Consider the following 26,897-nt stretch of genomic DNA (forward strand, 5'->3'; position numbering starts at 1 on the left):
CACACTCTGCTATTAAGGGGCAGTGAAATGAAAACTGAACACCTAGCACACTGGAACCATGGAATGGTGCCATTCAATAGTAATCACCACATGCATTAACATATCTCGAGGATCTCAATGAGGAGGTTATCATGACCTTACCAGAACTTTTGTGAACAGATTTGGTTTTTTGGGGGAAGAGGCTGGAGGGGGAATGTGGCACAGTTTCCACAGTTGGCTTTGCCGTTTGCCCTCAGGCTGTCTGAATTTTGTCAGATGGAATCATCCTGTTGCATGATAATGCCCATTCCCACACTGCCAATTGGGCAAAGGCTACACTTCAGTGATTTAGTTGGGAAGCACTGAAACATCTTCCGTACAGTCCAGATCTTTCACCGTGTGATTTTTTTAATATTCAGCGACCGGAAGAAAGACTTGGGTGAACATTGGTTTCAGTCTGATGAGGAAATGCAAGAATGGGTGTGGTTGTGGAGCTGTCAGTGGGTAATTGCATTCTACAAAACAGGACTTGGTCATCTTGTCTCCCAGTGGGATAAATTTCTAAATGAGTGTGGTGATTACTATTGGATCGAATCGTGGCATGGTCGTGTTGTGGCGATGTTCAGTTTTCATTTGAAAGCCCCTCCTGTAACAGGGAAAAGAAGGGAGTAAGCTGAAACATGCTCTTGTCTGAGCGTATAAAAGACAAATATGCTACTCTTTAAAATGCTGTCACTTCTTCTTGTGCAGAAAGAGTACCAGAGAGACAGTCACAGTGGAAGAGGGAAGAGAAAGAGAGAAGAGAGGGGAGAGCTCCAATTTGGGAGGGGGGGGGAGAGAAAGAAAGAGAGAGAGATAGATGTGGATGAAGACAATATCGGTGGGAGCCAAAGAGAGAAAAGAGATTGATGGTCAGTGAGAAACAGTGGCAGTGATATATAGGCATGTCGGATCTGGACCCAATCAGACTGGTGAACTTTTTTGCGAAAAAATTCACCCACTTGCCCCCATCCACTATACCCATGTGTTAAAATTCACTGGTCTAGAGCTCAAAGCCCCAAGTAAACCATCCCCAAGGATACAGGGAGAGGAGACAATGGTGGCTGAAGAGAGACAGCAGACTGTAAGTGAGAAAGAAATATAATGGAATTGGGAGAGAAAAGGAAGACAGGCTGCATAAAATGATTTACACAGGAGCATTGTTCAGTTGCAGGGAAGTATCAACCATAATGATGTGTTTTACTTCATCACTTTGAAATTAAGGTACACTTTTTTCTGATACTGCATTTTATTTTCACATACCACTATCTGTTTTGTAATATTGACTTATTTTTATCTTATGCCATAATTGTGTAGTTTCTCTAACATAAGGGGTGTGACTGGAAAGTTAGAAGAATGGATCTGCTACTGCTTACTGGGTTGGCGGGTAGGTACACAGAGGGTGTGGAGGGAGTCATTGCCTTGTCCTTGAACACCTTCTGACAGGAAACTGCATTTCCTTTATTCAGTTCAATGTGGCAGCTGGTTGAATGCGGGTCTGTTAGGGCTTGTTGGAGGATTCTGTCTGTGTGAAAATGGACATAAAAATAGAGCAACGAGTTTGTGTGAAATTTTGCTTTAAAACTGAGAAATCAGCTTCTGAGACTTATGAACTATTAAAAACAACTTTTGGAGATAATTGTATGAGCCAGTCAAACATTTTTGTCTTGTTCAGCAGATTTAAAAATGGCCGCAAATCATTTGAAGATGAACCACGGTCCAGTCATCCTTCCACCTCAAAAACTAATGAAGATGTTGTGAAAGTTTGTGACTTAGTGCGCCCTTATCATAGACTCACAATTAGGGAGATGGCTGAACTTAAATCAAGTTTCTATGCAGTTCAGTCAATTCTAACTGAAGATTTGAACATGCGTTGAGCGTCGGCAAAATTCATTCCAAAAGGGTTGTCAAGTGACTAGAGACAATACTGACTTGAAATGTGTCAAAAACTGATTAATCAGACTAAAAATGACTCACATTTGTTAAATAGGGTAATTACAGGTGACATCATGTGTGTATATGCATATGATCCTGAAACCAAAGTGCAGTCTTCGCAGTGGAAGGCTCCAGGTTCACCACAACCGAAAAAAGCCCAGTAAAGACGATCAAAGGTGAAGACAATGTTAGTGATTTTTTTTTTAAGTTCTGCTGGGACTGTCCATCATGAATTTACCCCTGGAGGACAGACAATTAACCAGGAATACTGCAAATGTGTCCTTGAGCGTCTGCGCGTAAAGGTGCAGAAGAAAAGGCCTGCATTGTGAAAAGACAGGAGTTGCGTGCTACACCATGACAATGCTCCGGCTCATTGTGCCTTCTCCATCGTTGAAGTTTTGACCTAATTCAAAATTCCTAGGTTTCCACAACCACCATATTCCACTGATTTGGCCCCTGTGGACTTCTGTTTCCTAAACTGAAATTTTCACTGAAAGGGAAGCAACTTGACTCGATTGAAAACATGATGGCAAATACGGAGAGCATCCTTAACACACTACAGGAAGTTTCCAAAAGTGGAAACACCTTTGGAGTTGATGTGTTCAGTCAGAGGGGGACTATTTTGAAGGAGATCCATCACAGTAGCATTTAAGTACCACCATTGTACAATTTCAAGCCCATTCTTAAAACTTTCCAATCACACATTGTATATCTTTGAAGGATTCTTAAAATGTCTACTGATAAACCATTTCTAACATTGTCTTAGTTAGATACTCCGTGAATTCTGCTATGGTTATTGTAGTCAATCTACTGTATTAACTGAATCTCAAGACTCACATTGTGCTAGCACTATAACTTGAAATAAACAAATTAACATTACATTAGTCATAGTTTGTGGATCCTGTGGAGAACGGTATCTGGGACATGGAGAGGTGTATTCACAATTTAAAAATGCACAGAAAAGTGTTAAAACAACATATTAAGAACCATGAATATCAAAAACACTCCCTCAAAGGCCACAGTACTGGAACCTTTTTTTCCCATATCAAGCACTGTCTAGAAGTGACACCATGTGTAATTCTTATTCCAAACTATTGTTGGCATGAGAGAGGGAGCTGGCTCACCACTTGCTTTGGCCAGTGGCAATATCAGTGTGGCAACTATTTGTTGGCACTATGTAACCTGTACTGAAACTATAACATCACATAGGCACACTTATTTTAACTATTATCTCAACCATGAGACAATTTGGGTGATTTGACTGAGAAAATTCTTGTTAGTAACACCTTAAAACATATTAAGAAACTGAAAATATCAGATAAAAATGGGGAAATAATGGATTTCATCATGGATGTAAATAGAACTATGGATTGCACAACATGTAAAAAATAATTGCCATAACACATTAGCTGACATTGTCAAATTGCAACCAGTATAATCATCTTCCACCCTTACATTAAACTATATCTAAAAACAAAGATGATGTGACTTACCAAACAAAAGCGCTGGCAGGTCGATAGACACACAAACATACACACAAAGTTCAAGCTTTCGCAACAAACCGTTGCTTCACAGGAAAGAGGGAAGGAGAGGGAAAGACGAAGGGATGTACAATTTTACCCCGCCTATTTATACTCAATAATACGTAACCCACTTCCAGACTATAACCAAAAAATTTTTTTCCACTTTTAACACTACCGCTGCTATAAAATCCACCGTTTCTAGTTCACAAACTGTTCCTTTCACCTACTCTTTGCCTTTACAAATGTCTGCTTGTGTCTGTGTATGTGCGGATGGATATGTGTGTGTGTGTACCTGTCCTTTTCCCCCCCTAAGGTAAGTCTTTCCGCTCCTGGGATTGGAATGACTCCTTACCCTCTCCCTTAAAACCCACATCCTTTCGTCTTTCCCTTTCCTTCCCTCTTTCCTGATGAAGCAACGGTTTGTTGCGAAATCTTGAATTTTGTGTGTTTGTTTGTGTGTCTGTCCACCTGCCAGCGCTTTTGTTTGGTAAGTCACATCATCTTTGTTTTTAGATATACACTCCTGGAAATGGAAAAAATAACACATTAACACCGGTGTGTCAGACCCACCATACTTACTCCGGACACTGCGAGAGGGCTGTACAAGCAATGATCACACGCACGGCACAGCGGACACACCAGGAACCGCGGTGTTGGCAGTCGAATGGCGCTAGCTGCGCAGCATTTGTGCACCGCCACCGTCAGTGTCAGCCAGTTTGCCATGGCATACGGAGCTCCATCACAGTCTTTAACACTGGTAGCATGCCGCGACAGCATGGACGTGAAACGTATGTGCAGTTGACAGACTTTGAGCGAGGGTGTATAGTGGGCATGCGGGAGGCCGGGTGGACGTACCACCGAATTGCTCAACACCTGGGGCGTGAGGTCTCCACAGTACACCGATGTTGTCGCCAGTGGTCGGCGGAAGGTGCACGTGCCCGTCGACCTGGGACCGGACCGCAGCGACGCATGGATGCACGCCAAGACCGTAGGATCCTACACAGTGCCGTAGGGGACCGCACCGCCACTTCCCAGCAAATTAGGGACACTGTTGCTCCTGGGGTATCGGCGAGGACCATTCGCAACCAGTCTCCATGAAGCTGGGCTATGGTCCCGCACACCGTTAGGCCGTCTTCCGCTCACGTCCCAACATCGTGCAGTCCGCCTCCAGTGGTGTCGCGACAGGTGTGAATGGAGGGACGAATGGAGACGTGTCGTCTTCAGCGATGAGTCGCTTCTGCCTTGGTGCCAATGATGGTCGTATGCGTGTTTGGCGCCGTGCAGGTGAGCGCCACAATCAGGACTGCATACGACCGAGGCACACAGGGCCAACACCCGGCATCATGGTGTGGGGAGCGATCTCCTACACTGGCCGTACACCTCTAGTGATCGTCGAGGGGACACTGAATAGTGCATGGTACATCCAAACCGTCATCGAACCCATCGTTCTACCATTCCTGGACCGGCAAGGGAACTTGCTGTTCCAACAGGACAATGCACATCCGCATGTATCCCGTGCCACCCAACGTGCTCTAGAAGGTGTAAGTCAACTACCCTGGCCAGCAAGATCTCCGGATCTGTCCCCCATTGAGCATGTTTGGGACTGGATGAAGCGTCGTCTCACGCGGTCTGCACGTCCAGCACAAATGCTGGTCCAACTGAGGCGCCAGGTGGAAATGGATGGCAAGCCGTTCCACAGGACTACATCCAGCATCTCTACGATCGTCTCCATGGGAGAACAGCAGCCTGCATTGCTGCGAAAGGTGGATATACACTGTACTAGTGCCGACATTGTGCATGCTCTGTTGCCTGTGTGTATGTGCCTGTGGTTCTGTCAGTGTGATCATGTGATGTATCTGACCCCAGGAATATGTCAATAAAGTTTCCCCTTCCTGGGACAATGAATTCACGGTGTTATTATCTCAATTTCCAGGAGTGTATTTTTCCCACATGGAATGTTTCCCTCTATTATATTCATAACATTGAACTATGTTACAGATTAGTCCATCATCACAACATACGTTTCAAGAAATGTCCCATCACAGTGACAAGAGTTCTTGAAGCAGACCAGTAGTATCACAGACTTAATTGCACTCATTGTTGCCAGAGTAATAGTATCGTCTGCTCTGCTACAAGCTAATGCCACTTACCCCACGTTATTTTATCCACACTTGCTGATGTTATTTGAATCTCGGGGAATATTGCCTTGAGTGAGTACCTGATTGAAAAGAAAATTGAAGAGGATTCTATCAAGTCAGAACAGTTTTACTGCAGCACTTATAAAACTACTGTAGCAAAAAACTTATTGTCGTTTAGCTTACTTTCAGTGATAATTGTATTAGAAAATTATACAGTGCTTGTTTGTCATTGCTAAACTAACTCAATCCCTCTCTGTGTACTGTCCATTATTTTTTCCTTCTTCCTGCCTTTACAGTTTTTATCCCCGCACTTCCTTCCATTACCAAATTAACAATTTCTTGATTTCTTTGCAACATGTCCTGTCAGTTTCATTCCAGTTGTGCTATAAATAATTTTTTTACTAACTCCCCTATCTATTTATTTCATCATTTGATCTGCCCATCTAATTTTCAGCATTCTTCTGTGACATAACATTTAAAGAGCTCCTATACTCTTCTTGTCCTAACTGTTGCATTTCACTTCTGTAAAATCTATACTCCAGACACACTCATTCCCCTCACCATGAATTTATTTTTGAAGTTGAAAAATTTATCTTTTGTGGAAGTACATTCCTTGCTATTGGCAGTCTGCATTTGCACCCTTTTCACTTCTGCCACTGTCATTTATTTTGTTCTCCAAATAGCAAAATTGTTCTTCTAATTTCAAAGTCCTATTTCCTACTCTGATTCCTTCAGCATCACCTAATTTTATTAGCTTGGACAACATTCCATTAACCTTGTTTTGCTTTTGTTGCTCTTTATTGTATAACATCTTTTCAAGACTATATACTAGGGGAAGTCAAAAAGTAAAGGGACTATTGAGAAAAGGAATATTTATTTTAATGATAGAAAACTGAAACATAAATTCCAGAATGAGATTTTCACTCTGCAGAGGATATGAAACTTCCTGGCAGATTAAAACTGTGTGCCGGACCGAGACTCGAACTCGGGACCTTTGCCTTTCGCGGGCAAGTGCTCTACCAACTGAGCTACCCATGCTTGACTCACGACCCGTCCTCACATCTGTACTTCTGCCAGTACCTCGTCCCGTACCTTCCAAACTTTACAGAAGCTCTCTTGCGAACCTTGCAGAACTAGCACTCGCCCGTGAAAGGCAAAGGTCCCGAGTTCGAGTCTCAGTCCGGCACACAGTTTTAATCCGCCTGAAATATACATTATTTTTCTACGTAACCTCCCTGCACTTCAACACACTTTGTCCAAAGTTTCACAAGTTTTTTGATTCTGCTGGAAAACAGGTTTTTGGTTGCACTGCATCAATGATTTCTGCATCAGCTGCAAATCATCTTCCCCTGAACATTTCCTTCAATTGTCCAAACATATGGAAATAACTTGGAGCTAGGTCTGGACTGTGTGACGTGTTCCAGCAATTCAAATCCCAATTCCCGTATTTTTTCAACTGCCTGTTTGGCAGAATGTGGCAGTGTGTTATCTTGCTGTAGGACACACTTTTATGCAGTTTTCCGCAATGTTTGAAACTGATTGCAGGTTTCAGTTTAGTTCACAGCACATCACATTAGTTCTCACTGGGCACAGTTTTGTCCAGATGTCATCAGTTGTTGATGCCGATGACCTGCCCGATCTTTCCTCATCACTGAAGCGCTCTGTCCATTCATCAGTCTAGCTTCACAATAAACAGTTGTCATCACACTGCAGTTGCATTTGACGAATAATTTCCACAGGTTTAACACCTACCGTAAACAAAAAGCAAATGACTGCTCTCATTTCCTCGTTGGTGCAGATCAACAATGGAGCTGCAATATTTCACAGTGTGCTCCAATCCATTGACTAATGCAGGAATAAGAGTGACATCATATAGAATTGTTGTAGATGACACTACTTCAGTCCTGGATACTAGCAATGTTACAAAGCCCTACAGCGAGAACAGGCTGCAGGCCCGTCTCACTCTCTTCCCGCTGACTACTTTGTCATGTGAGTCAACTCTTAGAACTGCACTTAGATTTCTCCTTGCATTTTGTCTCAACTTCAGAATTTTGAAGACTTGTTTCTGGTGAACGTTTTGAGAAGCTTTTTGAAAATCTAAGATTGATATAAATATAGGTTTCTTATTTGTCTATTTTCTTCGATAATTCGCAGGGTTAGTATTGCCTCTCATTTTCCTATGTTTGTCTAGAACCCAAACTGATATTACTCATTCCATTATTCTGCAGATAATTCAGGATAATAAATATTAAACTGATGGAACTTTCACTAAAATTCACACTCAGCAGCACTTGCCTACTTTGGTACTTGAAGTCTGAGGTTATTTCACCTGTCAACATACCTTCTGGAACAGTTTGACACAGCACAAGAGAGAATTTTTGTTCTGACCTTACAGAAGAAGAATTGCAGGTCAGTTTTAGGAAGATGAGGAGTTTGCTTCATACTCTAGTCCTGTGAGGCCTGAAAGATAATAGGATTAACAGGGAATCATTCCTTTTTGTTTTTGAAGGTGCCTCACTCCCAGAGAGAATAAAAATCATGACCTCTTCATTTTACTTCAAGCTAGATGTAATACATATTATGGGATGTTTAATATGCATATGCTTTGAACATACGAAGTCAGGCTGTATGAATGATCCAGGCTGTGAAGATGGTGGTTGACACACAAGAGCTCCATTTCAAACACATCACCACATTGTATTAACTTCAAAAGGGGGGGGGGGGAGAGGGAGGGAGGGAGGGAGGGAGAGAGAGAGAGAGAGAGGAGAGAGAGAGAGAGAGAGAGAGAGAGAGAGACAGAGACTCCTTTGACCGATTAATGTACTTAGCTCAGAAGTATGTATATTTACATCTCTACAGTGTGCTCTGCTTTACATTTATCCAGAAAGCTAGAAAGTTTTCCTTCTCTTTTGTGTGTCTTGTAAATGCTATTCAGTTAGTGGCTTCCAGTACTCCTAAATTATGTATACTGTTCTTGGTTTCATTTTCATCAAGCTAATATTACTCTTAGGAGTTATTAAGGATGTTGTTATCCATATTAAATTTGTTGTTCACTGTTGTAAATATAAATTGTTATCGATGCTTACATGTCATGATCGACATGGTGATGTTTAAAAATCATGTAATGGTCTCCTTATTAATAATGCAACACAATAATAGTAGATGAGTGTACAACATGTAAGTACTTAAACACCAAATGTAATTTGCACTACACAAAAAGGAAAATTCAAATGTTGCACCATATTGCCTTGGAGTGTCATAATAACTTAGTCACAGATGGGAAGTTGCATTCCCAGTATGAAAAACATGCAAGCAATATGCAGGTCTTGCACCAGCATACACAGCACACTAAAATACATCATATCATAATGTTGAAACACACACACATTGTGATCAGTGTCTTAAAATAGGATCAATGTCTATAAACTCAGTAACAGAACAATATTAACAACATGTTTATTTCAAATATAAATTAACTTTGCACAGGCAAAAAATTTATGTAAAGACATACAGTGTAGTTGTGTTATAAGTGCCACATTGTTTTACAGTGTCGCAATGCAAATTAAATTATTAAATATGTGGTGCACTAAAATGCATAGGAAAGAAGCAGAGGAGGAGGATGTTATGTATGGTAATAATTAATGTCGTGTAATATGTGCACTTCTGCTCATTTTAATTCATTTTGTAAATGACACATTTAATTGCAGATACAAACAACAGAAGCTCTTTATTTTTAATTGAAGTAGTTATTTGGTTTCCTATTGCAGCATCAGCACCAGTAAACTCTGAAAAGGGAGAGCCAATAGCACTGCAAAGAAGTGTGAGTAATAGAAGTATTTGGATTGTTATAAGATTTACATTATTTTTGCAACTGCATGTGGGAACCATTGTAGTATGTTGTTAACTGAACTCATTTTAGTACCATATTTTCATTAAGCAGTTGAAGTATCACATTATCATTAACATTGAAGCTGGTTGTTATTCACATAATGCTGTCCCTTCCATTTGTTTGGAGGAATATTGTCTGCAAAGTAATATCAGTGAAATTATCCTTGCAGCTTGCACCCTTCGATTTTCTCAAAGTTGAGTTCTGTCTTTTCAGAATATGGTTAGGAAACTACAGATGGGAAAATATTGGGCACAGGACTGAATCATAGACGTCTCCTGTGTTGTACATTGATGTTTTCGAAATGCAAATACATAATTTACACATTCATGCTGTAGAGAAATGCTGATTTAATCTTGACTCGTACAGCCTTCTTCAAGAATGTTCCCTGCATTTGTATTTAGATAAACTTGTCAAGCATAGTTATCAGCAAATTTCAGAGTGTTAAAGAAATGTAAATTAATTTAGGGACAAAGGTAACATCTCTCTCTCTCTCTCTCTCTCTCTCTCTCTCTCTCTCTCTCTCTCTCTCTCACCCCCCCCCCCCCCCCCCCCTCCTCTCTACATTTTGACCAGTAGTTATTGCCGTTTTATATTCCATTTGATCACTGTACTTGTTCAGTCTGAGAGTTGATCTCGCAGGACTAACAGCGTACATATCTTTTCTGCAGATGCAGGGTAAGATTTCATACATTGTAATGGTACTGATATTTGTGCAGTTACAAATTTCTCCATTATTTCCCGTGCTACTTAGAAAACGGAGAGCCCTCATTATTGTAAATGGAGCAGTGTCCATTTCAAAGAGTTAACTGATTGCAAGTGGGCATTCTGTTCTATTCATAAAAAGAGGCAAATACGATCAATGGAATATCATTGCATCATACCCACAGCTATCACAAGAACTGGCATGTCCCTGTAAAAGGTTTTCTTCTTCATAATAAAAATAGCACTACTTTTTTAAAGTTCAACCTCATCTTGGAATGGTACATATTGTTTTGTTCTGAACTATAATAATGAAGAGTGAAGAAAATTGTGCTGCAATTAGAATATAAACTTATACACCAGATCTACAAATTTTGTCAATGTTCTGAAACAGAGAGAACATAAAAAATGACTGTTTAACATTTCCTTATTGTAAGCCATTTCTGACAGTTGTATTTGGGACTTTTGTTCAGTTCATATGTATTAGTGTTCACATTTCTAATCATTTCAATTTTTACCTGTTATTTCTTTGATGTTGAAAGAAGTAGGCCTTCCTTTCATAAAACTGATATTCTGTTATCTGCTTTTGACTGAGATTGTTGGCCCCACGTATTTGTCATTATACTTCATGCAACAATTTCCAATCATTACTTACGACAGTCTTTCACTAACTGTTTATCTTGTACAAATAATTGCAGTTGACACAACCTGCAGTAAAACGCTCTTCAGATGGAAAATCTGACTTGCCAATAATTTATGTGATTACTCCAACATACTCAAGACCTGTACAGAAGGCTGAATTAACACGGTAAGTTGTAAATAAATCAGAAAATTACTAGTCCTAGGTTTGAGACATAGGTAAAAGTTTGTGATGACAAATATGGATTTAAAAAATGTGAACCCAATTTTCTATTATATTTTTCAATTACTTGTAACTTTTTCAAAACTGGTCAAAGTTATCTGTAAAGAGTAATCTGTGATCTTTATTTAGAGAACCTACACCAATTTTCAGTCCACCAATCACTGTTTTATAATCTTCTTATTACCAGAGTCATGAAGTTTCCCTTCTTCAGTTCACTCATAGTTACACAGTAAGTTTCATTTTTTTCCCCTATTGGAAGACTGTAATTTCTAGTCTTTATTCCAGCTTTTATAATTTTTGTTACCATTGTATACACTGCAAGATTGTTAATTAAGGAAGGATCATAGGTACCTATTTCTTGTGGAGTGTGGCTGCAGAGTTGACTTTTCTCTCCTGAAAACATTATTTCCTTTATATGTGCATACTACAATGTCCATTTGTTTATTGCAGATTTTCTCATACTCTAATGCTTGTTCCTCGCATTCATTGGATTGTAATTGAAGACTCTGATCATAAAACTAACCTTGTTAAAGTTTTTCTTATGAAGACTGGTATTCCCTACACACATCTAGCAGCTTCAACTCCTACTCGATGGAAGCAAAAGGTATATAAACTATTTAAAGAGAGAGGAAGTTTATCAATTTGGAAACTATATTTAAATTTTTACTTTGCTTGCAAGAGGATATATTCATACTATTATCTCCTCTTTCATGCTGCCCTATGTTAAACGCACTGCCTACATTGTAATTAAAATTGAAACTAAATCACATACTTTTATGAATTAGGAACCCAACTGGAAGAAGCATCGTGGTGTCTTGCAGCGCAATACAGCACTGGAGTGGATCCGTAACAATTTGGCTGCTACTAATGAAAGTGGTGTTCTCTTCTTTGCTGATGATGACAACACATACAGTTTGGAGATCTTTGATGAGGTGATAAAGTGTAACTCTTGCATTAGTTCAGAAATCTTTTTTATCCAGTTGCTTTATACTAATGTGCATGCTGAAAAAGAATGAATCTATGATATGGGAGCAGGAAATAACAAAAAGAAAATGATACAAGAGGAAGTACCACTCACTCTGGTTACATCCGTTTGCAAGGCATTAGAATTAATAAAATAGGTAGCGCAGTAACAGGAACTCATGTGGATAGCCATGAGTGTTAAAGTGCTGCTTCCAGAACACAAACATTTAGAAAACTTTCACCCCCGCCCCTCCCCTTTCACATGAGTAGAACTTCATGCTAACTGTTAGGGTACACACATTCTATCCAGGGGAGTAAAGGTTGGCAACGAGGAGGGCATCCGACCTTCTATTAAACCAACCATGTCAACACCCTTAATAACCACGTCAGTTCTGTGTTGATGCACGAGAAAGGCACAAGAAAAACAAGATAACTTTCAAACAGGTCACATTCAGTTAGATTGTTCATGCTCATTCTTTAGTATGCATTATCCTAATGAAAAGCTAATCTGAATGATTTTATTAAGATGACTGATGTGTTGTTCAAACTCACTTGAGGTTACTTTCTTGTCAGCTTCTATCACGCAGTTCACTGTATGCAGTTAGATTCAATTCATAGCCAGTTAAGCCTCTGTTTACCCTATTAAAAGTTTCATTAACTTTCTCTTTATTCAATGATGTAGTCATATTTTTATGTTGAACAGTGAATTGTAGTACTGTGCACATCCTTGTTCTACATGCCTTAAGCTATCCACTGTACATAACAGATTAGAATGGTTAACACTCATGTAATGGTACTCTTTGCTGTCTTGTGCTTGAGTCGTCAAAATTCTTCTGAACAGTTTTGTCATTTTACCAGTCTCTCACTTATCTCAAACTTCTGAATGCAATACACGCTGTCCCCAAAATTTAATGAAGAGCTAGTTCACTGGCTCATAATCTTAAACAGTATGCACATTCAAATATTAATCTTGCGGTGGCACAATACATTTACACGCAGCAGGTAACTTGCCAGCTTTTCTTCTCTCAATGTTAAATAATCATAGCAAATATGGAGATATACAACCAGAAATCTTCCATATGGAATTGTAACTGTTAATATGCCATGTCCATGTATACCTCACATGCTTTGTAAAGTCCCGCATATAGCAGAAGAGACCCGACAAACTGTCCATGAACTTTAGTCAAGAGTGTATCCAGGCATTGCAGTGTCACCCATTAATTTATTATCAAAGTCCATGGAAACTTCACTGCTTTAGCCAGTCATAATATACCTGGCTCATAAGAAATGATAGGTCTTTCTTTCTCACCTCAGGACTAATTGGTTCCATCTGCCATATAATCTTCCCATCATTCTTTATGTGGCAAGTGTTAGTAACAAATGAACTTGAAGATTTGTTAGTTCAGGAAGCACTCAAATCTGAGTTCGGATTACATTCACTTACTTCAACTTTGTCATCTCTGTCTGATATTCATCAGTTCATAGCACCTATGCCACAGTTCCCTTGCCTATGAGAAACATCAAAATTTCCTGAATGGGCATAAGAAACAATGTTGGGACATATTATGCATTCAGTGAATACATAATGAATCGTGTAACTTACTTGAACTGTGGTGTTGGGGAATTTACATAATAGTTGAAACAGGTGAAAAAGCTTATAACCTTAAATACTTTTGTCGTGTCACTTCAACCAAATATTGAGCACCAATGTGATCACTTCACTGTATTACAGAGTAACACAGGTGGACACTACAGGTGAAAACACACAGTACAAGGAAATGGGAGGCATCTAGTGGTTTTAGTTATGGAATATAAGACAAATTAATAACAAAAGAATAAGCTTTTAAGTCATACAGAACAGATGTGACCAGTTCAGGGTTAAATCATCATAAATGCTATTGCGCCAGTTTGCCATAAAGTTTATTCAGTTTCTCAAATTAATTACTCCCTAGTTACAGAGTAGTTTGTTAACTCAAATATTGATTCTTGTACATACTACACTCTAGGAATTAACAAAATATAAATTACTTTCAGAATAATAATAATTTGAAAACAGTCTGTAAAACGATTTCAACATCTACTACAAAATTGTAGTCTGAAAGTAAATTTCAAAAAATAATGATATTAGTTTACTCTAGGTATGAGTTGTGATGATAGAGGTTTGTTGGTACTGTTTCAGATGCGACACACTGAGCGTGTGAGTGTGTGGCCGGTGGGCCTGGTGGGAGGTCTCATGGTGGAGCGGCCTCTTCTCAACGAGACAGGCCATGTAGTCGGATGGAACAGCGTGTGGCGGCCGGACCGTCCCTTCCCGGTCGACATGGCAGGGTTTGGTGTTAATCTCAGGTTTTTCCTCAGCAAACCTCAAGCAAAATTCTCCTACAATGTGGAAAGAGGGTTTCAAGAAAGTGAACTTTTGAGACATCTAGTGAATTCTTGGGATCAGCTTGAACCCAAAGCAGACAGGTGTACAAAGGTATTCGATACAGCATATTTTGTAGTAAGCATGCACATACATATTATTGTTATTATTATTAATTACTCTGGGTTTCTGATGACAGGGCGGGTGTCAATCCAAGGTACTCAGTCACGATGCGACAATCACCGGATGTGGGTCCTATGTCATTTTGGTCACAATGCATCTTTGTCTTCTTCGTTTTCCGTTACGGAAACATTGCCGTGTAAATTGCCGCTGTGCTTTGATTGCGCACAGGACTGGGTCTCAGTTGTTGTTTAACTGCCCTTGTTTATTAGTTTTCAATGTAGTTGGATTGTTGCAATAACTTTGTGGTGTCATAAATCATGGCATGTGCGTGTGTGATACAGTGCTTTTCTATATGACTTTTTGAGCTGATGGTAGTGTGTCATTTATGTTCAGTGCATGTCTCCTGTATTGTCTATATAGTTATCGCAACAGGTTTTTTTTTTGTCCTCAGCAAGCTGTGGTCTAGGTTTCTTCAGTCTAAAGGCACACTGTGTCTCGCAGTTGCCGTAACCATACATCTAGAACCCAGCCCACAGGTGCCACAGTTCAGCTGTTAGAAGGTCATGTCAGAGAATTCACATGCTCTGAGGAACAGTGTCCTGCGGACACCTCATTGTTTCTCATTGTGAAAAAGCTTGACAACTGGAAACATGCAAGTGCAAATTTTTGTATCAGTTTATGGCAGACACTGTGTCCTAATATGACAACCATGTCCAGAAATTGAATTTGATCATTTTCTTCTATCTCCTGGCTGGACGTCTCACTACCAGGGGAGGGGGATATGAAGACAGTGCTAACCAGAAAAGTGATCAGGACTGCCTGAGGATGGCAAAAAGTTGGCTTGCAGAAATTCTGTGCCTTCTGGACAATGCTAGTCGGCTGAATTCTCGAGAAATAGTAAATATTTTCGTATGCTGTGGAAACCAAAAATGATACATAAAGTACCACTACAAGGAGGAGATGCACAGCACAATTAAGAAGTTTGACAAGCTTCGGAACAGGAAGGACTGCCGTGTGGCACACTGTGTCTTTCCGCTGAGATTCCAAGAGGGCAGAATTATACTATCTTTTGCATACTTAGTTCATCGCATCAGGACTCTGTCTGTGAACCAGATCACCAGAAGAGCCAGCCTGTCATTGGTCAAGTAGAGGATCAGGTACACTTGACACAGGCTCAACGAGAACTCATCATACTATCTGTAGTTAGCATCAACATTCTCTCCTGACTTAGAGGCAATTAGTGGGTCTCAAGCCAACAGAGCATGGCCTTTGGCCTTTGGCAACTTGCAGATAAGCTGTAGAAATATGAGCACCTTTTGGTTAAACCTATTACTAATAAATCTATTATTCAGGAGACATAATTGACATAATTACTTTATCTGTAGTAGGGAAAGGGGCTAAATTTTGCAAAGACTCCAATGACGCTACCTACTGCAAAATTTATCAGCAACATGGAACATGTTCTTGCACTTAAATTGGATATTGCAGAGGAAAAATACTTGAAGTGTGACATATTCTTGCTAGTGTGATTCCACCAGAGTCAAACATTGCCAGTGAAGAGAGGAAAGCACCTAAGTGGCCCCAAGAAGATTCTGACAGTTATCTTGCCAGCTGTCAAGTGAATTGTATAGTCTTGCTGTCATGTTAACCTTTTGCCCTCCATAAGCAGACACAGGGCAGCTCTGCGCACTCTTATTTAAATTGCCACTGTCCGGGTGGCGAGCACACCAAATAGAATTGCACAGTATCTTTGCTGCTGACCAACACATAGGATGTACATAAAAATATGCACTTTCATTCAAATAATTTCCAAAACAGTACAGTACAAAACATTTAGATGTATAATATTTTTTGAAACAATCATCAGGGTGAGAGCTGGGTTTCGTGTGCCTGTTTAACAGTAATACACAGTTTCATGCCTACCACCTCTTTTTTTCTGTCTGAACACCCAGCACAATCATTATGCTTGTTCCCAGGAAGCTTGTTGAATGTGCAGCTTTCCATTCAAGCATTCCTCATAGTCAGAAGTTGAACTACTTCCTTGTTTTTGCCCTGGGTTTCTTTCTTCATCAACTAAGTCTCTTAAAACACTTTTATGGAATACTTTGTGAGGCAGTTTTTTTCAAATTGTTTCTCTTGCCGTGATAATTGTACAGCAAATCACTGTTTAACAACCAGAAGTACAGTTTTCACTGCCACTTCAGACTTCATTAGAAAACCATAACTGGAAATAAAATTGTCAGATTGATCAACTCTGCCCATTTCGAAGTATAATCAAAAATCACACTTGATTTCATCATTTATTCCCTTTCGTTGCTGTTTTTCCTTTCTATAAATGACACTGAGTCATTTGTTTTTGTAGAAAGCTTGAGAAAAGTTCTTTTATCTTGCCATGCTGGAACCATCATTTTGTTATTGTGGAGGCATTTTATTGATTGCCCTGGATCGTTTCTATGAGATGCACATTCTATTTCAACAGTTCATCAGCTAATGCAGTGTGCAAATGACACCCTGATTGCCCCGTAGCATTTTTGATATTAGCCAACAACTGAAGAACCAAAATATCTCAGAAAAATTAAAGTCTGGACAGATCAATGACTCTTTGTTACAATGCCAAAATACGGTATCATACTGCAGATATTAAGATTTGACGAATCCGCAATTGTATAAACTCTGAATCCCCATTTTGTTGGTTTTTTTAAGGATTATACGTTTTGAATAACACATGACCCTTGAATGATGCTAAATACCTATATGGTTGATAAATTTTGAGAAAATAATCACACGTTCTTCACTTTATTCAGACATGACTCAACCTGAATGTTCACATATCTAGCTCCCTCTGGATTAGAAACATGAAGTGCTCCGAGTATTTGCATAATTCAAGTGCAAGTAAAACAGCCTGAAAAGAAGTCAGATGATTATAACCATTCTCTTGAAAAAAAATTGTCCTGCTGGTTCTTACATTTGTGTAATGCCGTATTAAGTAGCACACCATGGAAGCTTTCACTTTACAAATTTTTGCTGTAGCATAGCTGTTTGTTTGGTCTGATATTTGTTGAAATATGTTGTCTATAAAAGTTAACTGAAAGAAACCAGCTGTCAATGGTGGGACATTACCAGTTTCAGCGATAAAACCACATTTTGAATCATCAAAAGAAAAATCTGTAAAGTCGGTCATTTTTGCACCACATTTGCCATGAATGTTTTGCTGAATCACTAGAAAAATCCACATTTTCATGGTTTTCATTTTCATCTTCACTAGAATTGTTCAGAAACTAACAACTCGCATCATCAAAACCACTCTAACTATCATTGTGACTTAGAGATTCCTCTAAAAGCTGCAAAATCTTTCTCAGAAAGAAATGAGAGTGAGGAATTAGCCATTGCATGCACATTAACTTGAATGTAATAATACCAACATTTCTTTCAACACAACTGCAACAAGACTAGTACAGACAGAATCAAGAACGGAGCATGTGAGACCCATGAAAAATTATGTCAAATGAGGCTCGACATTGGAGCAGAAAACAAAATTCGCAGTGTCAAGTGCCACTCGATGTTAGAGTGGAAAGGATTAAGTATACAAGCAAAAAAATGTGTGTCCTATTAGAGGACAATGCCTACAGGAGAACTGAAGATGGTCCTATTAACAGAGTGCAGAGGAAGACCATAGAGCTTCTCAGGCACACATTCCCACATAAGAAGATAGAGAAGAGACTTCGTCCACAGGCAGCTGTGCATCCTGGACTTTACGAATTACCTACTGTCCACAAGGAAGGAATGCTACTCCATGCAATTGTTGACAGCATTAGCACACCAACATGTGTTAGCAAAATACCTGACAGTGGTGCTCAGCCCCTTTGTGAGCAAATGCCAGCATCATATATGGAATTTGGTGCATTTCATCCAGCAGCTCCCGAACTTAGGCCAAGATGATGTTGCAGTGAGCTTTGACGTCATATTTCTCTTAAGAACCTTGGACTCTCTAAGCCTCATAGGAAAGAAGTTTCGGTCAGCAATAACAGAACTGTTTGAATTCATGCTTACATCAGTCTACTTTCTATTCAATGGAAATTGCTGCCCACTATCACCATTGGTGGCCCATATGTTAATGGAGACATTAGAAGCAGCAGCCTTGCATTTCGCAGTCTACAAACCCTTGTGCTTTTTTCATTTTTTAGATACTACATTTGTAATCTGGCCATCTCGTACAAGGCATCTCACATCATCTGAATTCACTGCATCAGAACATCAAATTCACGATGGAGATAGAAGAAAACAATCAACTTTTATTTCCAGATATGCTCATCAAGCAAAGACCAGACGACACACTAGGACACTGTCTACTGTACACCGACAAATACAGGTTTGTACTAGAATGCTACCAGCTATCATGCTCCTTCGCTAGGTGGTGTCCTAAGTGACTACTCCACAGAGCTCATGGAGCCTCTGACCGTGCCCATCTGAAAGCCGAACTGTAGCACCTGTGGGCTATGCTCTGTAGATATGGTACAGCAACTGCCAGATAAATGTGCCTTAGTCTGAAGAAGCCAAGACCACAGCCTGCTGAAGGCAAAGAGAAACCTCTTGCGACAGTAACAATCCCTTATGTCAGGAACACATCAGTAAAAATCAGAATAAAACCCTGGAAACATAACATCAAATGGATGGTCCGCCCACGAGCCAAAACAAAGGGCTTTGTGGAATCAGTGAGGATGACCTAGGACTCCAGGAATCAGAAGTCTAACACCACCATTGCCAAAGTGGGAAAATGTATGTAGGTCAGACTATAGGGACAATTCAGGAGAGATGCACTGAGCATAAAAGGCACACAGACAACCATCAACCATTAGCTGATAAAGTCTTCTGTGGCAAGCAGTGCATCACCCACATTCAAGCCATGAATTATGGCAGAAACAAGGTATTACAACAACCAAACACCTTCTGGGATTGTATTCTACAAGAGGCTGTAGAAGTCAAACTACATCGTGACCTAATAAATAAAGATGCTGGTTTTCAATTAGCAAATTCTGGGACACTGCATTCAGCAGAATCAAAGCACAACAGCCATCTACAAGGAATTCTGCTCCTGTTGTGGCAATAGAAGATGTTGACACATTGTCACCACAGCAGCAGGGAGCCACGTTTCGCACTGGCCACAGCTTTACCGAGGACCATGTATCAACTCTCAGCATCAAACTCCCGCCCATCACTGCACCAGGTGTGCCCCCAGAGATAGCTGGCTGTGGGCAGAGGGGGTGGGGAATATGGAGGAGGTGCCTAGAAGAAAAGTCAGTCAGTCATCAGGAACACTTGAGAATGCCAAAAGATTGGCTTGTGCTGAAATATCACACATTGTGGACACTGCCACCTGGCAGAATACCAGACAAATATTAAAGATTTGCCTTTGCAAGGAAAAACTAAAATGACATTAATATTTAATGATAACACAACTACAACAGAAAAATGCAGACGTTGCAAACAACAGACAGTAGATCATATCACAAGCGGATGTACAATACTAGCAAATACTGAATACCCCAGAAGACATGACAATGTAGCAAAAATAATACATCAACAACTTGCCATACAACATAAACTAATAAAACAGCACGTTCCCACATACAAGTATGCGCCACAAAATGTACTGGAGAATGATGAATACAAATCATACTGGAACAGAACCATTATAACAGATAAAACAACACCACATAACAACCCTGACATCATACTCACCAATAAAAAGAAGAAATTAACACAACTAATCGAAATATCCATACCCAATACAACAAATATACAGAAGAAAACAGGAGGAAAAAATTGAAAAATACATCCAACTGTCTGAGGAATTCAAAGACATGTGGCATCAGGATAAAGTTGACGTTATACCAATTATACTATCAACTACAGGAGTCATACCACACAATATCCACCAGTACATCAATGCAATACAGCTACATCCAAACGTATATATACAACTACAGAAATCTGTAATTATTGATACATGTTCAATTACCCGAAAGTTCCTAAATCAATGTAACATAAAGCGTACAGTTAAAAGGAAGTCACACTTGATCAAGTTCCGCGTCACTTTCCATTTTTAACCAGACATAACGTCTGAGAAAGGAAAGCATAATAAAAAAATTTACCTGTGAATAAATGAAATGTTCTTTTTCCATACTGATTCTGAATTTTAAATTTGTACAGCAGCAAATTATTGTTTTCAATTTTCTGTCTGAGAAAATTAATAGTACCTGAGAAAGGTATAAGAGTAAAGCAGATCATGAAAACTTCAAATCCATTACTTCTTAACCAATGATTGCTTTGTGTTTTGCACAGGTGGCAGTGACACTTTGTTAGTAGATATTATATGCTATTCCAATCCATTTAATTGGTTAAAAAATACAGCTTGTTGTGTGAGATATATTGGGTTGCAATTTGAAAATACAGCCATGACACAAATTTACTTAAACTATGAAACTTTCTGGCAGATTAAAACTGTGTGCCGGACCGAGACTCAAACTCAGGAGTCCGGCACACAGTTTTAATCTGCCAGGAAGTTTCATATCAGTGCACACTCCATTGCAGAGTGAAAATCTCATTCTGGCTACTTAATGTTTTTTCATAGTTTATTGTACAAAGGATGAAATAAAACTGTGGACAGCAGTCTTGAAAGCCTTTGCATTGTAACACATATAGACACCAATGACATTGTGTAGCAGCAAAGTTTTAATCTCAGTTTTTAGACAGTTGTAAATCAATAATTAAGTCTTAAGCTTATGATGCTAAGATCGAAGTCAAAGTCCATCAACACATTTCTCGTACTTCAGTGGATGAAGAGCCTTAACAGATGAATTCCTTTCTCCACCGTTTCGGAGAGACTCATGTACAAAAATCAGTGGCTCCTTGCTAGTATGGACACAGAGAGATTGCTGAACTAGATAAGTTGAAGTTGGTACCTGTATATGACTCTGTCAGCATCCGAAAACCCAGTGAACAAAATTAAGCCTATTATTGTACTGGCTTAGCTTGCCGACAGCATAGCTCATGTCGGGTCAGGTGCTGATGGCAATGTATATCAATGCTCCAACCAGTTTTCTGAATGGATAATGAGTGCTACCTTCTGTATTTGTAACTGTTCCATCCAACTTACTCCCAGTTTCCAGTGGACTCCATACCAGCTTGTAGTCGTCCATTCTGAATTGGTGTAAATCATCTAGTACAACCACTTTACATAATGTAGTTTGTCAACAAAATAGGAAGAGAACGATTGCTACTCACCATAAAGGTGAAATGTTGAGTTGCAGACAGGCACAATGAAAAGAATGTTACCCATTTAGCTTTAGGACAAACCATTCTTCATAACTGGAAACACACGCACAGTGTCATTCACATCACCAAACTGACATCATGCACACTTGACCACTGACTTTGGTAGTTCAGACCAGAATTGTCACATTGCATGGAAGCAGTAATGTGGAGGGGTGAGGAAGAGGAAGGGATAACAGGCTACAGGTGGGGAGGGAGAAAAGTGCTGTCTGGCCCTAGTAGGAGGCATAAGGCTGCCTTCAGGTGCAGTGTCAGGAGGCTGTGGGGCAGGGAGGGGGGAGGGCGACTGGAGAGCAGAAAAGGAGAAGAACAGGGAAGGGAAAAGACAGACAGATGCACTGGCAGAGGGTGGCACAAAGAGGGGGGGAGAGGACAGAGGGGCAGAAACGGTTCAGTTGAGGGTATGGAGACAGTAGGTTACCTTAGATTGAAGCCAAGATAATTTTGGGAGCAGAGAGCATCTTATGAGGATAACTCCAATCTGTGCAGTTCAGAAAAGCTCGTGGCGGACAGGAGGAACAGGAGTTTCCATTGTTTAATTTTGTCAACAGATTGATTTATGTCAATACCCAGATACCATCTTATGGCAACGAGATCTTTGATACTTAACTTGACAGACAACTCATCCTTTATTTGTTTTGTCCTTTCTTGGTCTGCTAAAACAATTGTCTTCATCTACATAAATGAGTATGAAGACTTAATGTTTCTGTTTGTCTACAACGGCACATGGATCTGAATTTGTGGGCTGCAATCCAATTGATGTTAGGGTTGCATTCATCTTGACCAACCACTGTAGATCAGCTTGGTCCAGCCCATAAATGGCTTTTCTAAGTTTACACAATTTATCGTCAGATTTTAATGTTTGGAGCATGTCACTTGCCTTCTTGACTATATGATTAACTTCCTCCCTTTCTCTTCTTTTATAAGAATTTGCCCAGTGAGCCCAGCTATTCCATGAATATTACTGTCAATTTTGCCATTGAGAAATGAAGCTGTGAATATTCATTTGTGAAACACACAAGTAAAATTTGATGGACAGAGTCATGAATAGTCAAAAAGATCAGTTCTTGAATGGGAGAAAACATTTCATGAAGGTAACACCAGGCTGTTATTTGAGTCCTATTGCAACTATTCTTGCATTTCATCTCAGCAAAGATCCAGCAATACTTTTTTAATCCTCAAAACATCAAAATATCTATTACTCTTTCATTTGTTTGCTTGTTTACAATGTTCCAGACATTATTTTTCACTGGTTACCTAATTTCATCATAAAGCATCAAACCACTCTCGATATAGAGCATGTAATAAATCATTGATAGTGACATCTGTTGCATTTGCAATGAAGTTAACATCATGAATTGAAATATCTGATCTGGCACAAACTGTTGAGCAAGTGTGACACATGTAAATTGTTGTTTACATCACCTGATTATTAGTGTAGATACAAGAAGTAGCTGCTTATAATAAGTAATCTTTATTTATGACAGACTGTTTCAGATTAATCGCCAGTTTCAAGTACCAGGAATTACAATTTTGGTGAGAACAGGTGTGGATGCCAATGTCATTCATATTAAAGTAGGTGTCTTGTACTCGGTGCTCAATCTGTACTGCATTTTTGATCATATCAGCAGTGTGATTTTGATTTTTCAAGTGTAGAAAGAAGCTCAACTAGTTATATTTGCTCTCTGCACAGAATACCAAAAGGTTTTGCAGGGAACATTCTTGAGGAATTAAAAATTTATATGTACACGAGAAAATACCCACAAAATATATTAAACGAGCATACAGCATTTAGACACAAGTACTACCTTAAGAGCTTTATTGAACTTGTAGAACACAAAAATGGATAAATCTGAAGTAACATATGCAACAACCAAAGATAATTGTAACAAATGATAGTTATTAAAATAAATTTCTGTTCTGTGCACAATCTTTGTAAACATATAGCATCGTAAGACTGGAATTGTCAAACTGCTTCATGTCGTAATTAACATTTTATTTTCAACGTCCTTTATGATCTTATTAAAACAGTCCACTAATGACACAATATGGACAACACATCAATCTAGATGTGAGTGCAAGACAGCTACTTTAGTATGAATGACATTGGCATCCATACCTGTTCTCACCAAAATTGTAACTGCAAGTACTTGATAATGGTGATTAAGCGGAAACAGCCTGTCATAAATAAAGATTACTTATTATAAGCAGCTATTTTGTGTATCAACTGAAATAATCATGTTGTTATCAGACATATATTATGCTGCTGGCCCTAAAGAAGAAAAATTATACATCACGTAAATAATCATTGAGGATGAATCCTTCACCTGGAGTGATCAGAAGTTCATATACTGTATGTGGGCACCCTGTTTTTCTTGTTAGCTCTAGCTTTCGTCTGCCACATCCCAGTTTTGTCGTCTTGTTGATGTTGTTGCATGTAGGCAGAAAAAAGTCTGCAAAGCCATAGAATGGTTCATCATTTGACAATGGCCCTGAGATTCAATGTTTGTATCACCATTGAAATCTCCTCTCATGGGACTGATGTTGATGCTGCCTCTTTGGTGACCGAGTAATCTTTCATCTTTTGATGCACGAATCCTGTGTTCTCTTTGCACCCACACACAACAGGTCTTTTAATAGAATAGCCTACAAAAACTCCTTCTTTATTTGGCAATTTATCTAGGATGACAATCACTGGACCAAATGTTTGAAGATGGAATTAGTCAGCTTTTTTCTTTGGTCACTTCTCATGTGAGTTTCATAACAGTCCTTTAGTTAAGCAGCAACTTCTGATGTAGTCAGCTGTTTTGATGACTTTGACACAAAATGATGGTAGTTGTCCTGACTTGAGCAGTATGCAGTGAGCCATTTTGACCAATGAGCAGTGGTGGTGGTTTCTTGCAACATCATTCTGCAGGGGCATGTATGGAACTGTTATTATAAGGATGGGTCAATATTTTCATCACAGTACTCATTTCTGTTGTCTAATTTATTTTGTAACCATTTGATTCAGAACTAGGTGTTTGAATTGAACGAATTTACCTACAACTTTACCTTTGTCAAAGGAAACAGACAGCACATCTACAAAGGCCACAAACAGTTTTGCACCACCTTCAGATGTTTCTTTTGTTAGCTCAAAGGTGATGAACTCATAAATTTTGAGTTCCCTTCCCATTATTTTTGCCTTCAAGACAAGTAGTGTATCTAGCGAGATTGACATTACTGAATTTCCAACCTTTCAAATTCTTGTTCTTGAGTGTTTTGATCGTTTCTCAATAGTTAAAGAGGCCTAATCGAACATGCCAGATATGCAACTTTTAGCTCGGCAATGAATCATGCCTTTGGACCATTTTCTTATAAATACAAGAAGTAGCCAACTCTGCAGTCACTTTGATTTTACCATTAAGGGAACAAAATGCCTGGAGTGGCTCATGTTTTCACCCTCTACCTTCACACTAGGGGTATGACAGCATTATCGCAGCACACTTCCCATTCCATAACATGTTCATGTGACAAACAACACATTTTTTTGTCTATCGTTAATGTGTCAGTGTCTTGAAACAGCATATTTTCATAATTTAAAACTTTTAACACCCAAACCAACTTTGTAAGCTGTAATTGAATATGGCAGTACTTGGTTCAGGCTCTGATATAGAAGGCGATTGTGCACCATTAATAGATGAATGCCGTAAGTTTTGACTACTTTAAAACCAGCATATTCTCCCTTTGCATCACCCACTGTTAACTGAGATATGTAAACTGTTGACCTAAGTATGCATTTGAAGGTAACATTCCACCCTAGTGTTGTTTTCTTGTTGCCTGCCTTTTGAATTGTTCATTTTGTGTGTTGTTGCTGTGAGTTGTGAAAGTAATTAAAGTATTTCAATTGCAGGTGTATGTGTGGCACACAAGGACAGAAAAACCTGTTCTTAGTGGTGAAGACAGATTACGGAAAGCGGGTAAACGGTCAGATGCTGGAATTGAAGTATAGATCTTGGTAGACTGCAGCAAATGAATAACATATCAACATTCCTTCTGTTGTGAAATCACAGTATTAATTTATATTGAGGAGTATGGTAGAAATAGTTTCTGTGTGTGTGTTTTGATTGAGTTTTTTATTTTGTAAATAACGAAAGTTAAATCATTGTTGTACAAACAAGAAATAGTTATTTATAAGTTTATGAAGGATTTATTTTTCAAATCCTCACTTTTGTAGACACTGATTTTGCTTTATTACATCTCTGTTTCTACCACAAATGATGAGTCTACTCTTTTATCAACTTGCAGTTAATTTAATATTGCTTACTTGTAAGTACCTACTGGTTATTATTATGCAGCAACGGTAAGTAAAGCTATCCTCTGCCCAAAGGTAAACTTGAACATTGCCATGCTTTACTGTAGTTGTCAGTGTAAGAAACCTCCTGACAGTTGTAGTGGGCTGAGCTTGGCAGCGTCACTCATCTATCTCAGCCAATCGCTTAAATTATTTTTGTAAATGTCAGTGGCAAAGCCTCAGTGTTGCTGCAGCTCTACAGAAGACTTCTTTTTTCGCCTGCAGCCATCTGTGCTTCGCATTCAAAAGCTGGAACAGGACTGCTAGCTGTTAAGAATTTTCTTACTCTGACATGACTACAGGCATGGTCCTATTGGAATCGGCATGCACTTGCCTTACTCTAACCTTCAAATTGACTTATATGGCCAGTTACAGGGCAATCTATAATTTAATTTGGATACTGAAGCACAATAGAACTTGTATTTATCACATTAACGAATCATTGTCAGGTGTACACAGTCATATATAGAGATGAAAAATCCTAAGACCAACTGAGAAGAGATCAAACTGGCACCTTTGGATTTGTAGTCGGACACCTGCAGTGTCTTGAAAGGAGGGTATAAGATGAACATCAACAAAAGCAAAATGAGGATAATGGAATGTAGCCGAACTAAGTTGGGTGATGCTGAGGGAATTAGATTAGGAAATGAGACACTTAAAGTAGTAAAGGAGTTTTGCTGTTTGGGGATCAAAATAACTGATTATGGTCAAATTAGAGAG

The 26,897-nt window shown here is 39.2% G+C and overlaps 1 protein-coding gene across 4 annotated transcripts in view; it reads left to right on the forward strand.

The window, feature by feature from the left end:
* Positions 1-26,101, forward strand: part of LOC126267164 (galactosylgalactosylxylosylprotein 3-beta-glucuronosyltransferase I) — a 32,410-nt gene extending 6,309 nt beyond the window's left edge. The window contains exons 2-7 of one of the 4 annotated variants that reach the window (XM_049972119.1): positions 9,361-9,438; positions 10,917-11,010; positions 11,515-11,668; positions 11,850-11,996; positions 14,207-14,503; positions 25,737-26,101. In XM_049972119.1, coding sequence (XP_049828076.1) covers positions 9,361-9,438; positions 10,917-11,010; positions 11,515-11,668; positions 11,850-11,996; positions 14,207-14,503; positions 25,737-25,835 — 869 coding nt within the window. In that variant the 3' untranslated portion in view covers positions 25,836-26,101. Of the gene's footprint in view, positions 1-9,360; positions 9,439-10,900; positions 11,011-11,514; positions 11,669-11,849; positions 11,997-14,206; positions 14,504-25,736 lie in introns of all 4 variants that reach the window. The other 3 variants (XM_049972122.1, XM_049972118.1, XM_049972121.1) reach the window with 3 other exon arrangements.
* Positions 26,102-26,897: the final 796 nt, after the last annotated feature.

This window comes from Schistocerca gregaria, chromosome 4, assembly GCF_023897955.1.
Source record: "Schistocerca gregaria isolate iqSchGreg1 chromosome 4, iqSchGreg1.2, whole genome shotgun sequence".
Lineage (NCBI taxonomy): Eukaryota > Metazoa > Arthropoda > Insecta > Orthoptera > Acrididae > Schistocerca > Schistocerca gregaria.